This window comes from Melanostigma gelatinosum (genome assembly GCF_949748355.1).
Source record: "Melanostigma gelatinosum genome assembly, chromosome: 15".
Taxonomy (NCBI): Eukaryota; Metazoa; Chordata; class Actinopteri; order Perciformes; family Zoarcidae; genus Melanostigma; species Melanostigma gelatinosum.
In genome coordinates, this window is record NC_136648.1 from 12936707 (window position 1) to 12952807 (window position 16101).

Sequence of the window (16101 nt, forward strand, 5' to 3'; positions counted from 1 at the left end):
CACAGTGTGTGTGTGTGTGTGTTTGGTCTATGGATTCGGGTGGGAGGGTGTATTTGTGTGGTCCATCCTGGGATAGAGAGATAGCAGCCCTCCTTTCTGACTTTATCCTTTTGTTTTGTCAGCTGCTGACCTCTCTCTCTCTCTCTCTCTCTTTCTCTTTCTCTCTCTTTTTCTCTCTCTCTCTCTTTCTCTTTCTCTTCCCCCCCCATCTTTTTCATTGTTTGTGTTCTCTTTATTTCTGTCAAATCCATACAGCCTTCCTCCACCACAGCCGCTGCCTGCTTTTTATAGTTAGTGCCTCTATTTAAATAACCACCTTTTTTTTGGGCTCTGTTTTTAATTTTCTTTCTCTTAGCTTGTCTGGTCTGTCTTTCTCTGGTTGCATTGTGAGAACAGTGGGGAGGTGTCAAGCTCTTAATGTGTGTAAATACTTATGTGTGTGGATGCACTCGTCCATGTCAAATGTCCTGGTGCAGAACTCTATGTTCCACTTTGCACAGTTCAACAACACTGTGGTGAGACAGACCCATAAAACATGAGCATCTAAGTGTGTCACAGAGCTATCGCTGAATTTTGTTCCCCATTGTCTTTTATCGTTTGTCTCATCAATAAATTGCTTTGTCGATAAAATGTCAGAAAATAGCGAAAAATGCTCTTCCTGACTTTCCAGAGCCCAGAGTGACACCTTCAAATTGCTTGTTCTGTTCAACCACCAGTCCAAACCCCAAATCTATTCAGTTTACAATGATATAAAAGAGAGAAAAGCTCGAAATGACACGTTTGGTATTTTTTTGACATTCTAGAGATTGAAATGCTGGTCTGTCGGTCCGTCACTGTGGTCCTGACTGAAATATAACATTTATTTTTAGTTGATACTTTGGTTTCAAACAAAATATACAGAAAATTACTTTCCGGTGCTTTGTGTTTAATGCTAATAGCGATCATTAGCATGCTAACGCAGTGCGCTAAGACTATAGCCTATAGAGCCTCACAGAGCTGCTAGCATGGCTGCAGTCGCCTTGTAGTCTTGATGCTTGATAAATAACTTAAACAATTTATTGATTATTAGAGTTGCTAATGTTCTGACTAATTGAGTAATTAATAAAGAAACGGTTTCAACTCTATAAAGTACTGATTGCTAGTTGATAATAACGAAATAGCTCCTCAGTCTCCCAATTGTTTAAAAGCATCCAGTGAAACCAATGAAAACATTGGCCCAAATGTTGTTGTGGAAGTCATTCCATCATGATGACAGCGTAAAAAAAGAATCATTCATGTGTTGCGTTAGACTCCAGTGGGTGTGAGATGTTTCATCACATTCTTGTGCATACGGGACGGACGCTAAATGAGTAAGGCGGCAGCAGTGCGTCATATTCGGGCGGACTTTGATTCAGTTGCATTACTGCTGGGGTTGTGAATCTGCCACCTCAATCTACTGCTACCCCAGAGAGAGCTTTATGGATGGCACCGCCAAGGGCTTCTGTGTGTGTGTGTGTGTGTGTGTCCACATGTGTGTGTGAGAGAAAGATAAATAGGTTTTGCGTAGGTGTCCGTAAAGGAGTGCTCAATCACTGCAGCACTAATAGTCTTCCCTTAGGCACCATGGATTTTAAGGTGTCACAGCAGGCATGACAGGAATAAGAACTTAGGAGCAGACGGTGTGTGTGTGTGTGTGTGTGTGTGTGTGTGTGTGTATATTTCAACCTGTCCAAATACGCTGCATTTATTTTATTTGGCAACTATTTCGTTTCAATTCCCTAGATAACCAACGATGCAAGTTCAGTATGTAAGAGAGAGCGAGGGAGTTTTAGGAGGGACTTTTTTCATTTTAAAAGAAGAGCAGATTAATGTGAGCAGAGGAGGAAGATGTGGGAGAGGGAACATGATTCATTAGGGAGATGGTGACTGGAGTTACTTGGAAAAATGTTCAGACTGTGATGGAAGAAATAAAGATACACTCTGCTTTTCATCAACTTGTGTATACAGGTCATTTCTTCCACGATTCAGTCAATTTCATCTTTGTTTGACTTAGTTTGTGCCCGTCAGTGAGCATGTTTACTTGTATGCAGCTGTGTGTGAATTTGTTTGTGTGCAGTGTTTTGCAGGCCGTGCTTTTCCTGCATGCTGAGCTGGTATTGATTGCCGCACGGTAGACGCTGGGGCATTTTGGTGGCAGGCCTGAGATAATTTGTACCAATTGATAGGGTGTCAGCTCGGCTGTATAGCCTCCATGGATTTACAGGTACAGCGAGACAGGGACAGAGACAAATGGACAGGTGAATAGGGAAGAAAGTAGAAAAGAAATGGGACCCAAGGATAGAAAGTTGGTGAAGATAGAGGAAACAAAGTTAAAAAGCCAAACCTATAAAGAGAGACCGTGATAAAAGAGTCCCGATATCTTCTACAACTGCCTAATAAGTCCAGAGATGTCTCTATGAGCGCACCACTACTCCTCATCAGCTGCAAGATGAGTTGAAAGTCCCAGTCTGGAGTCTCTCCTTGTATTTTGACATCCTGTTAGGAGCCAGACGCTACAGTTTATGTCTATCTGCGGCATCTTCAGCTACCCAGGGATTCCCTCATAAGGAATGAATGTCAGCAATGTGATGGTGGTTTGTTTAATCTAGTGGGTACAGCTGTTGCCATGAAGAGATATTATATACATGTGCGTCTGTTTTTCTGTGTTTGAGCTCTGTTTTTTACTGTAGTTGCCCAAATGCCCCCCCGCCCCCCCCCCCCCGTCCCCCGTCCCCGTTCCCGTCCCCAGGAGTAGAAAGTGAAAGAAGTGACCACTTCATGATTCATTTTTCAGACGTCATATAGGATTGAGGCAATGTTGCTGTACTTTAGCATGGCAGCTAAGGCTTTAAATCAGGTCGGATTGGTTTAGAATCTGTTACCGGTGGTAAAAAGTGATACGGTCGGGCATCAGGCTGTGAATAAAAGTTCTTGAAAATGGCAAAACTTCCATATATCTGTTTTAACGAGACGCGGAACATGAGTTTGGTCTTTGCCTGTTGTCAAACTTTAAAATATTTCCTTGTGATGCTCGCCACGATGAATTTCAAGCCTCACCAACACATCAGTGAGCAAGCAATTTTTAAATGAACACTCTCCCTAATTCTGCACTTACATCAGAACTCACTGCGACCAGAATAATTCGAGTTCACCGACCCATGAAAGGCGAGTCAAAAAGTAAATTTAGCACACTGCTGACATGTTTTAATGCTGACTCATAGCTGTTCCCCCAGGAAAAGACAGACACCTCAATATTTCAGGAGGAAGCTGCTGAATTTCTCATGTGGTAACAGAGACAGACACATGAAACGTTTGAGTTGCAGTTAATTTAATGTTTAATTGCAAGGACTGTAATTCAAAAGGAATGTCCCTGATGTCTTAGCTGTCTTGTGGGCAAGTTATGTGAGCATTTCAAAGAAAGAATAGTTTGACATTTTGAGAAATATGCTTATTTGCCATTCTTTCTGGGAGTTAGATGGAAAAATCAATACCATCTTTGGACAAAGCCAGGCTGGCTGTTCCTTCTGTTTATGGATCGGACAAATATGAGCTATCAATCTTCTCATCTAACCCTCAGCAAGCGAGTGAAAACGCTCCCGAAAATGTCAAACTGTTCCTTTAAGATGTCAATCAAATATTCATAAACATTTGACTGCGCGTGGCTTGCTAAAGAAACTCATTCTTTCCATATGGCGTATTAGTGGCGCAAGACAACAGCTGTTTCTGCTGCTGTCACCATCTGCAGGTGTCTGCCGGGATGATAACTTGTGGACCAGCTGATCTAGGACGAAGGACACACAAGCACCCTCTCAGGCCAGGCATTCATGCATGAGAGAGAATGACACATGTACAGTAAACACTACTGTGCGAAATATTACTCATAAAACGTAGTTTCTGTTCTTAGTGTTTGATCCACTGGAGAGCTTGATAGGATTCCTGTGGAAAAGTCTGCAGACGTATCTGATCTGTTCTCCGAGAGTGGTGCAGTATGAGTGAGACACTATCTCAGTGTGTGTGTGTGACTTCAAAGTCTGTCTGCCCAGTCGGAGCTTGTTGGACAGTAAATGAAACACAGCCTGAGACGCACGCACGCACAGCCTTCACATGCTTTTTAGTTACTGGAGCTTGTTAGTTGTATAGCAGAAGCCAGATGAAGCTAGCCCACACGCAGGTGCACACTTCTGTCTATCTGTCCTTTACTTTCTTTTCCACTTTTTTGAAAAGGCTTTTTGAATAGTTACTATTTCAATGTAACTTGTCGGCTCCTTTTTGACTCACATTCACAACGTTTTTTGCTGAACTTCTTTATTTTAAACTTTTTTTTCCAAAGCAATAACAAAGCTCATAATCATAGTATAGCTGAAACAATTAGTCGATTAATAAATTAATTGATTGACAGAATATTAATCTGCAACAATCAAATAATTGTTTGTCATTCATCAAGAAACAAGCTGAACATTTTCTAGTTACCGTTATTAAAAGTTTGGGGAGTTCATGCTTTTCTTCGTATCCCGCCATAGCAAGTTTGACATCTGTGGCTTTTAGACTGTTGGTGGACAAAGGTAGAGCTTTTGTAAATTGTGATTTGACAGTTTCTAGTCCAAATGATGAATTATTTAATCAAAAAATAATAATGAGCGTATTTACACATGAGGAAAATAATCTTTAGTTGCACCACTCCCATTTTGCACACGTGCGGCACCATGTGATCTTCCGTCTCGTCCAACCCAGCTGACGGTGCAGATGACGGGAAGGGGGACGACTGTGGTCGGTGCTAAATGAGTTGGCTGAAGAAGCAGAGAAGATGGAGGGAAAGTAAACAACAGATGGCTGAAGCATGTTGCTGCTATTTGCAGCAGCACACGCTGTGCCAGCCCACCACCAGCCTCTAGAGAGGCTACTACGCAACGCTGACCGTGGCGACACAGGGTCAGAGGTCAAGTGCCTCCTTGATGACAGCCCAAAATGCCAGATTGTCATTCACATGCTGTGCCAGACTGGGCCAGCGGACACACACACTGAGAGTTTGTAGTGTTAAATAGTGTTTTCCTTGGCTGAAGTTTGGCAGTGATGACTCTGGAATCTTCCATGCGGTGTCCACCCTTCACCCACCTGCCAGCCGTGATGACACACACTGAGGCAGCTGTGTGTGTGTGTGTGTGTGTCCGAGCACTGAACCTTCTCATGCTGAGGTGTGAACTGAGTGGTGGCACACATTGGCTGCCAGCTGCCATGACCTCATTCAGAGCAAGAGAGACAGAAAGGGAGAGACAGAGAATGGGAAAACACGAGCGGCCAAATGAGAGGAAGGTGTGTGTGTGTGTGTGTGTGTGTGTGTGTGTGTGTGTGTGTGTGTGTGTGTGTGTGTGTGTGTGTGTGTGTGTGTGTGTGTGTGTGTGTGTGTGTGTGTGTGTGTGTGTGTGTGTGTGTGTGTGTGTGTGTGTGTGTGTGTGGAGGGCATAGAAATTTAACACAGAATTACACCATGATCTCACTCTGTTGTGTGGTGGCCGACTGCCTTGGTGGGAATATTTGTGCTGGAGTCATCAGTCTTTGGTTAAAAATAAGAACTTTATTGATGTGGTATTAACTTTCATGCATTTTAGAGAAACACAGGGCGTGGCCTATTTTAAAACCATACTTTTTCAGCTCTATATTATCCAGGCTTAAGTAACTGCATAGCTCACGGCTGAGTAAATATTCTAGAGCTACACTCGTATAATACTGGATTTTGTTGACCCGTAGCTAAGCTCTCCATCGAGGTGTGAGACACTCTTACCAGAATATGCGTCAGTTCAGGGAACACATAAAAATAAATGGGTGCTTGTGGCGGGTGAGGTAAAGACGAGCACAATACTGATACACAAGGCACATAGAGTGTTGTGTCATCCACTTCCCTGTCTGTGCCCGAGGTGTGACTGACTCTTTTCCTGTGAACAGGAAACACCCGCTGCCGTTCCTGGAAGAGATCACTACGTCAGTTTAACCACACAGCTGTCTGTGTGTGTGTCTCCGTGTGTGTGTGTCTGTGTGTGTTAGTGTGCGATCACCTTTGTAGTTGTTTCATAGACTAAGATATGCTGCACAAGACTTCTGATCGTTAAATAGAATAGCATTATGTGAACAAATTAATTCTAGCGTTATTTTTTCGACTCATAAAAACCAAATGTACCACACTAAATGTACTTTATGTATGTGTAAACCAGAGATAAAAGATAATAAGAAATATCAAAAGAATCAATACATCTTTCTTTTAAAGTTAATCATCTGTTCTTTTCAGCACGGTGTCTATGCCTATAACCAAAATATACCAAAATTCTGAAGTAAACTGAAACTGAATAAAAACCAAACTAAAACTGTCTGGCCCACATTGGAAACTACCACATTACACTGCAAATGACATAAAAATGGAAAGAACCTTCTAAAAATGAAACCACAATATCGGCAGTGGCTATTTCTCACTAGGATTTTGGTTTGTCGTGTACTTTGACATAGAGATCACAAAACATAAACATCCTTCTACTGCTACATGTGTATCATTTACTATTTTAGTGTGAGTCAAGCGTAAGTCTTTGTCCCACTAAGAAATGGAGATGAATTATTACTGGTCTTTTTATGTTTTCCTCCTGTTGTGTTGCTATTCTTGCAGACTCAACAACACATTACCTAAATGAGAGCGCGGCAGGTTCAAACCTGGGTGATGTTTCACAACTGGCGAATGTTTGCATGCATTTATTGGTATTGGCGTGTGACTTCGTGAGGAGGATACAGAATGAGTCGGAGGAAATGTGTGTGTAAATGTGCCAGTGTGTGTGTGCATAGTCTTGTTCATCCTGTTCATTGTTTATTCCTGTCAAAACAAAGCCACACAAAATCTGTGAAACAAAGAGTTTTGCCAACACTTGCCACCGGAGAAATTCTCTTTCAGTTTCTCTTCTTGACTTTCTCTTCTAATCTCTTAATCTTTAATTTCTCTTTTTCTAATAGTTCTCTCTCTTCTCTCAACAGGAGTGCCAGCAGCTCTGTCTTTCTGAAGACATTTGTGGCATGAAACCAGATCGCATACATCCTTCATTCATCAACTCCTCCTCCTTCATCTCCCCCCACAACTCTCCGGTTAGGAACTCTCACTTCAGCTCCACCGCATTGATGAGGTAGCGTCAAGCTCTATGCAGCGCAGCACCCACCTGCACAAACACCACCCTCCCCCCTTCCGTCCCCTCCTTCTGTCAACCTTTCCATCGCAGCCATGGGGCAGAAGATCTCCGGGGGCATCAAATCGGTGGATGGTCGCGGGGAAAGCGGTGGCTCCCCGTCCTACCGACCTTCGGCTCAACGCCGGCAGCACCCAGAACTGAGGGGCCCTGATTTCGCCAAGCCTCCCAGGTTGGATCTCCTACTGGACATGCCATGTGCTGGACTGGAGACCCAGCTCCGTCACGCGTGGAACCCTGAGGATCGATCGCTCAACATCTTCATAAAAGACGACGATAAACTGACATTTCACCGCCACCCGGTTGCTCAGAGCACAGACTGCATCCGGGGTCGGGTCGGATACACAAGGGGTCTCCACGTGTGGAGGATCCACTGGCCCTCCAGGCAGCGTGGCACACACGCCGTCGTTGGGGTGGCAACCTCAGAAGCTGCTTTACATTCTGTTGGCTACACGGCGCTGGTGGGGTCGGACTGTGAATCCTGGGGCTGGGATCTGGGACGCAACCGACTCTACCACGACAGTAAGAACAGGTCCCACAGCTCGCTGCCCTCTTACCCCTGTTTCCTGGAGCCGGAGGAGTCGTTCACCCTGCCGGACTCTCTGCTGGTGATTCTGGACATGGACGAAGGGACGCTGAGCTTCATGGCTGACGGACAGTATCTAGGAGTTGCATTTAGAGGACTGAAAGGCAAGAAGCTGTATCCCGTCGTCAGCGCTGTGTGGGGGCACTGTGAGATCGCCATGAAGTACATCAACGGCTTGGATCGTAAGTATCATACATTACACCAGCAACACATTATGAGCATGGTTGAGTACTGATGAAGAGTACTCAATGCGGATATTTCATGATATCTGTCGATACAATAATCTTTGAATTCATGGTTAGGTGGCCGTTGATACTAGAATTGGAAACTAACGGCGGTAGTCTCGTCATGACATGTCGCCACATGTCCCAGGTTGTGGTAAGACTTCCAGTTGTTATGTAACTCTGTAAAGTCAGAGATTGTACATTTGACGCACTCTCTTTGGCAGCAAACAGGGTGAAAGTTAGACAAAATCCACATGTTCTGCAATAGTCAAGGAAGTGATGACACCGGTTTCCAGTTTAACAGCTCCTCGGCTGTGGTCTGGGTTTTTTTTTTTTTTTTAATAGAAATCTTCTCGATGCCGCTGCTTCCTTTCAAGCCAAAAACTCATCATGTATGAAAACAAGTTATTCGGCATGGCTTTGGGTTCTTTGCTGAGTGCAGTATTAAAAGGCAGACGGGATTTATTTTCTTCTACTGAACATTAAAGCGTTGGTGATGGACGTTTGGCTGACCTCTGTTTTGAGTTAATTATAATTCTTGTTGGAGATACAGGAGCTGACCTCCTGGATGTGGAGTTTTCTCATTTTCTCTCGTCTCTCAGACTCATTTCTCCAGTTTTCACAGAGCAGTTCTTGCGCTCGGCACCTGAGGATTCATTAACAGATTATTTTCTCATATGTGTCTTATAGGTCTTACAAATGGTACCTGCAGGTATCAACGCCATATTACTATCCTCGTTTGGTCTGTTTCAGTGATGGTCTTTTGGGTCACACTACCATGGTTGGAAGGGGTTGTTCTGCACTAAATAATCCTGATTGTAGCAGCACTACATCTAGCTGTATCAAGAGGTTGTTGTGTCTGTGGAAACCAGCTGTGTTTTCCGCGGTATGAGTTGAGGGAGACGAGTTCATAAAGAGCAGTTTGGATGTTGGGTCGAGGTATGTTTTGTTCCCAGGAGACGCTACATTGTGTTTCACTCCCGCTGTCTGTCTACATGCGTGTGTTATGAGAGAAGAGACAGGCTTTCTCTCCAGTCCAAGTCTAAACACTCGCTCTTTGAACAGCTTGTTTGAAAAGCTCTTAGAAACACATCATGACCACCTAGTACACACACCTGCCAGGAAGGGAAAGTGTGTGTTGTGAACACACGCTCATGAACTGACTCTGCCCCCCCCTTGTCTTATTTGACATCACAACAGTGTGCGTTTTTTGTCCGTTACCCAGCAGAAAGCAGAGAAGAAACCCATCTGTTACGTCTGATTTTTCTTTACCCGATCACCTCAAATTCCTCCTTGAAATTTTTCTCAGAAGTTCTTTGCTGTTAAGGGTCACCACGACATCAAGAGACTCTTTTTCTACACTCGCGGGCCTCATCCAAGCTTTAAATGTGATGGTTTTGGTCTTGAAACTAGAATATGAATCAGAATGAAACACAAAAGAGTTGTCTGAAATTCATATTCACATATATATGTGTGGGATGTTTAGTAATCTCCTGCACTCAGTCTTGGTTCAAAGTACATACTTTGGCTGTTGAAAGCAAGCTCCTCACCTCAGCCACTTCCCAGTTATGGAGCCATCTGCTGGATTTGAAAGGCTCATCCTGATAGGGGTATTGTTAGGAATATGAAAAGAGGGAGTAGGCGGGGAAAAGGAGGCAAGTTGCATGAGAAACACACTGAGACAGCAAGACATTTAAAAATATACTTTTGTGATCAGAGAAAATATCCATCAGACTTTCCTTTTTTTTGCACATTGGAGAAGTTAGTCTTCAAGGATTTCTGCCAGCAAAGGTCTATTTGAACCCAAACCATGGAGAGTAATAGAGCAAAGTAATGTTGCTGCCAAAATCTCAGGAGCTTTCTGGAAGAAAGCCAGAGGACTATCTTCAATGTGAAAACAATATTTTGACCAATACTCTGTATTTCTGGGGTAACAGACTGTCGGACAAATGGGCTGTTGGTCCAATGGGACATTTTTCGGACTATTGGGGTTCCGGAACAAAATGCATGCTAGGAAGCTACTGTAGCTCACAAAAGATACTGTTAACTCTGCGTTAGGAAGTCTGACGCTAGCAGGTCGATAAGTCCGGGAACAATTTCTACTCAGACAGAAAACCATTTGATGAAAGTACATGACGACACAGTTAGTGAAGCAATAGATTCCTCTGCTCCTAAAAGGTCAGCACTGTCGTAATGGTTTGCTGTTGGTCAACAGTGAAAATTCACCAAACAAATGTTTTTGCTTGAATTAACTTCAGTCCCATGAGTGAATCCACTGATCACAAAATTCAATGATTTTGTCACAATATAGAAAGCAGTTTAAAAGGGTACTTTGTCATGCGACTATGTATTCTGTTACGACCGGCTCGGGAGTCGCAACATATAGGAGGGACACAACACCAAGTTAGGTTAAAAACCACAGCTGCCAGTTTATTTACAGGACACAAGTAAACTCTAGCGTGCAAATCCCACTGCAGACCAGGGTCTGGTGCCAGGCAGATGAGAGAGCGAGGGTGGAGCAAAGAGGCGCTTATATAGGTAAACCACATCCTCATCCAGGTGCCCTCAATCACTCGTTAGGGAGCGGCACCTAGAAGTCAAAAGACACAGAATACATGCACACACACACACACACACACCCAAGCACAAACATTCACAGCAGGACATAGAACCATACGTAACAATTCCAAAACTCTTAAACTAAATAAATGCAATCTTATGTGTGTGTGTGTGTGTGTGTGTGTGCAGACAGACGAGACAAAGGCTTACTTGAGAAACGGGCCTCAAGTAGCTGAAATCCACTTGGACCACCAAACCTGAAACAATGCTTTTGGTTTCTCATTCCATTCACACACAACCACATCCAAAGCTGAGGGGTCTTGTTTGAGTTATTAGTGCTCCGGTCTTTGCTCTGAATCTAAAACAAAGACTGTGACGAGAATGATATCTCCAGATTCAGAGGTGAAGTAAGTACGGTAGCCTCGGGGTGCTCTCTTTGTTGCCGAGTCGGCAAACAGAATATGATTACTGTCTGTGTGGCGGTTTCATTCATCGCCACTTTTGAATTGAATTGGCTCGTATGCCCCGCAGATGACTCGGGCAGTGAGAATGAAGTCATAATTGCCGTCTGCCTGTGAGCGTAGGAGAGTGTTTGAGTTGCATTGGTCAGCTAACAGACATTGTATCACATAGCTGTCTGTCGCCGCTTTCTTCCCCGGTAATTGCTTAGCGTATCATCACTTGTGAAATGTGGGAGTTTGAACTTAAATGAGTGCATCGTATAAATCTGTTCTGCGTGTTTGAGTGTATATGGTCATGAAAAATCTCCTTGGTAGTTCGGTAATGACTTAATCTTACGCCCCCTCCCGTGAGAAGCGACTATTGGATTGTTTGTAAATTATTGTTGTGAGGGGGGGAAACAACATGACTGCAGGGTATTAAAAAGAGATTTATAGACGCAGCGTCTCTTTGCCACAAACTGTTTTTCTCATCACTCCGGCTCAGGCACCGCTGCACCGCCAGCAGTTGATCATCACTTTGCTCCACCTCAGATTATTGCTCACATTCCTGCAGTAACACGACACACACCGGCGAGACCTATATAACCAGCAGCACTCCAGGTTTATGGTCGTTTCGGGAAGATCACACAAAGCAATCAGGGTCAGGGAAGTATGTGCACTAATGCAAATAAATGCTGAGCGAGGTTCAAACAGCATTATCCTGCAAATGTGATCTAAATTATTCATCCTTCGAGCGCTCCGACTGGAGAATTTCTCCTCTTCCATCGAGAGCTGAACAGATCCCTGTTTGCCAGATGGTGTATATTTCACTTAATTGTTGTTAAATTACATTCAAATGTGTAATTTTGATACCTTGAAGCTCACTCTCATCTGCTTCTGTCTAATTTGTTTGTGCATATCTCTCTCTCTCCGACACACACACACACACACACACACACACACACACACACACACACACACACACACACCTCCGTATTCTCTCTCATCCTGTGTCTATAATTGTACTAATTAGCAGCGCTTTGATTCACTACATTGGGAGCTGTCTTAGCTTTGGGTCCCGATATGTGGCACTTTCTCCTCCTCTCTTATTTTTGTACTCAAGCATACATCACACCAAAAGTTCAATGTGAAATCTGGCTGTTTAATCTTGCCGTCTGTAATACACAAACCACCCAGAATAGACTTTTTCTAAACCGTTAAAGCCCATTGTTGGGCAAATATGACTGTTATCAAGTCCTTGTAAATCCAATTTGGGGGATTGGTTTTAATTCCAGTTAAAGGATTACATTCATTGCCTGGTAGTGAAGCTAATGTCAGGGCATTTTTCTCCAGTTGCTGAATATGTGACATCATCAAGGTTTGTTACCCAACAGCTGTGATATGATTTACCAGCTCAAACCAGCTTCATCCTCGGGACAGTTTAGCTGACCAGATGACGGGACTAATCGTTGCTGTCTCAGAGGCAGTACAGGAAGCAAAGAGAGGTGAAAACAGGGAAGTTGGGTTGAAAAGAGGGATAGAAGAGTAAAAAAAAGAAGGTGGCGGAATGGAAGAAAAACAGCCAGAGAGCTACAGGGAGAATAAGTTAGCATAAGATCCTCAAAGTATAAAGGACCATACTGGAGTTTTATCAAGAGAAGGATGGAGCCAGAATACACAGGCAGTGAGAGGGAGGGTGTGAACATTTAAGGACAAACAAACTAGAGAGCTAGCAGAGCTATGCAGTTGTGTGAGACATTGTGAGACATCTCAGCTGATCAGCTTCTTCTGCATAGAAACTTTTTTTGAAAACAATTCACATTTTTGAGTTTCAAAACTGCGTTGCGACACACCCATATCTCTGCACCATCCCTCGTCTATTTTTGCTGCACCGTGTGAAAAATGTCAAACACACACCATACAGTCGCCGGACTCCCAACTCTACAGAAATGTGACATTTGCACCATGCAGACACAAATACTAACGCTGGGTTTTTGTTGGCAGGGATTAAGTCATACTTCAGGGTTAAAATCACTATTTCAGGCGTCACATTCCAGCAGATCTGTCAACGAGAAGTGACCCACTTCTCCCCCCCCCCTGTAAGCTGGCCTGGCCTGGCCTGGCCTCCCTCTTCTCTACTATTTAGTCTGCACCACTCCAGGTCAGACCTAAACCAGCTGCTGCCGCTACTGCTGCTGCATGCAGACACCCAGGGACCCAAACACTGAGAACACTGAGATCCATTCATGACCAGCTAGTTTACACGAAGGCCGTAGCACCCTGTGGTACCGTGCTTTAGATACATTCAGTAGAGAGAGTTGGTCTTCACAGTTATGGTAATGTTGTCTTTCCCCTGTAGATCACATACAATCAAACCAGAACAGATAAGTTCTGCTAACATGCTGTCATTTACAATGACCTCTTTAAGGTGTTAAGCTATTCTCTATTAGTTCCTGTTATTTCCTTGGCATACTTTCTTCTTCGTATAGACCCGTCAGTATAAAGGCTTGGTTTAGTTATTAATAGTTTGGGCAGCTGATGTCATTGTTGGCAAAACAAAAATCTTATCTTAAATACATTTTTCTGAAATGAGATTTTCCTTGGATTGGTTTTCTTTTCCGACACAATATATCAGCTTCCCAGAGCATTAAAAAAATGGGATGAATGTGTTGCTTCTCTGAAATAATTTTCTCAGTTGCTCCTTGTGATATCAAGCGGAGATATTGTTTTGTTTTATCTGCTGCGATTTTGAGATATTCATCTCTCTGCCGACACTGCAACACAATGAAGGTGAAGTTTAATTTGCACTGCTCGAAAAAGAAGAAGAAGAAAACTCAACAGAAAACTGTCTTCCCAGAGACGAGTTACTTCTTTCTACTGAAGAAATATCTCCGACACTTGCCCCAGGGAGGTCTGTAGATAATCCTGTGAAGCTTCATAAAAGTATTCAGTTTGTGAAATTCTAATTCCAAAATTGTCGCTCCATGTTTGGACGCAACTTACATTAAATAGGAAAATGTTTTGATTTTGGTGAACTGATCCCATAATACCAGTCTATCTCACTCTGGTCACATCACAGGTGCATTCATGTGTTTGAATGATAAATCTTCCTGATGGGCAGAGTGACTCAAATTCTTCCTGGCAGCCTGGTTGTTAGCAAGCTAGCGCTCACATTGACTGCTGGTTGTGTGATATGTGGGTCACTAGGTTAGTTCTTTATCTTAACTTAGCTGCTACCTGCAGGCATAAGGGTTTGGACTCTGCTTTTTATGGATCCAACACAAATGTTTAATTCCGTTTTTTTTTTTAGTTCAGGCTGGATTAATGAGTTTAAACGCAAACTCAAGAAAAATGTTCCCCTAAAACTGTGAGAGCAGTTTGTTTCTGCACATGCACTATAACCTACATACACCACATCAACGGCTGATTGTGTAAACCTTTATAGTGACTAATCATCAGTGCCTACACGGTTACCTTCTGCAAAATGTCTGAGGGGAAGCAATCTATGTTCTCCGCAAATTGAATGTCCTCGTGGGATGGATTCATCTGTCTTTGCAACTCTGTGACGACCCGGTCTCACTCCCAACTCGTCGGATACCAAAGCTCAGTCAGTGCCCGTCTGCGTCTGAAACCCACACACCACGCTTTCAGCTGACTCAATTGTAAAGCCACTCACGTCATTATGCCACACCGGGTGGGAGACGGAGGTGGTGGATGGGACAAGTAAACACAGGACTTTCGCCCAGAAGACCGCTGTTCCTGTCCCAATGGCTACTGACCAAGTGTTGGTATTTGACGAGTTGGGGTCTGTGACCATGCTCTTCTTGACATAATCTAACAAAGCGTCTATGATTGGCTGTTCTGAAGCTGCACCACAGGATTATGTGACACAGAAAAGTCTCAGATGTATGTTTGAAAGTGCCTCGTGTTTCCTTCTGCATCCTCTGCTTTGAGATCTAAACAGCCTCATCTCTGGGGAACAGTGGTGTCATGTCAGAGGAAAGGGGGAAAAACTGGCAAAGCAATACAAGAATAGGGTTGGGGAAACTGGCGACACGCAGGAGAAGACAAACAGAGAAACGTGTATTTGATAGTGATTTTTGTATGCTGTCTAGTGTCGTAGCTTTCAGGAAAGATGCAGCCTACTGACAAAAAGAAGGTATGAGTGACAGTGAGTATATGGGGAAAAGAAGGCCAGAATAAAGAGACTGTGGAAAGATAAATAAACCACAATATACAAACAATGAGACAGAGCAGCAGTGAGATGTGCGACTTATCACAGATCAAAGTGTGGCAGCTGGAATGAAGAGTGACAGACGGGATAGTAAAAGACAAAGAAAGAAAGGAGAGACCTTAGAGACGAGAAGGAAACAGAGTGAGCCAGGGGCAAATGAAGTCATGTCAAGTGACTGGTGTCAGTTCTGAGGCGATCACATGAAGTGATAAGCGATGAAGGAGGAGGAGGGCTGCTCATGGGGCACTGAGACGGTACAGAAACAGGCCCCTAATGAAAGGCTGCAGGGCCAAAAGGATTAGTGAGGGTTTCAGCACTAATGTGGTTATGATCCTGAACTTCAGACGGATTCCCAGACTGTGATTAAGCCAAGTTCTATGCGGAGTATCCTTTTTAACACCAACTGCTGCACAGATCATTTGACTTCTTCTAAAACCAGATTAAGTTAAATTGTATTTCAAGCCGTTACTGATGAACCTTGATTCAGCCTCGTCTTGAATTAACTAAAGCGATTTCCTAACGGAAATTTCGAGTTCCTCCAGATCTCCATAAATGTGCTGTTTATCCTCAATGATTTTGGTGGCGAGACGCGACTGTTTTATTTCTGTTTCCACAACTTGTTCTACTCTGATTGTTTAATCTGCCTCTCCTCATTGATTCCACCACATGAATGGGCTTTCATTGATCCATACCAGCTCTTACAAGCACCCCGAGGCCAGAGGCATAAGTACCTGCTCTAGGTAATGAGCAGCCCGAACACAGGCGCTTGAGATTAATCTGGTTTAACACAAGTAATGAATAACATTTTGAAAAACTGTTTCAGGGA

At 43.6% G+C, this 16101-nt stretch overlaps 1 protein-coding gene across 2 annotated transcripts in view; it reads left to right on the top strand.

Annotated features, from left to right (window-relative positions):
* LOC306789407 (SPRY domain-containing SOCS box protein 4-like) overlaps positions 1-16101 on the top strand; it is a 68490-nt gene that overhangs the window by 32473 nt on the left and 19916 nt on the right. For both annotated transcript variants that reach the window (XM_079285334.1, XM_079285333.1), the window contains exon 2: positions 7027-8000. In XM_079285334.1, coding sequence (XP_079141460.1) covers positions 7268-8000 — 733 coding nt within the window. In that variant the 5' untranslated portion in view covers positions 7027-7267. The remainder of the gene's footprint in view (positions 1-7026; positions 8001-16101) is intronic.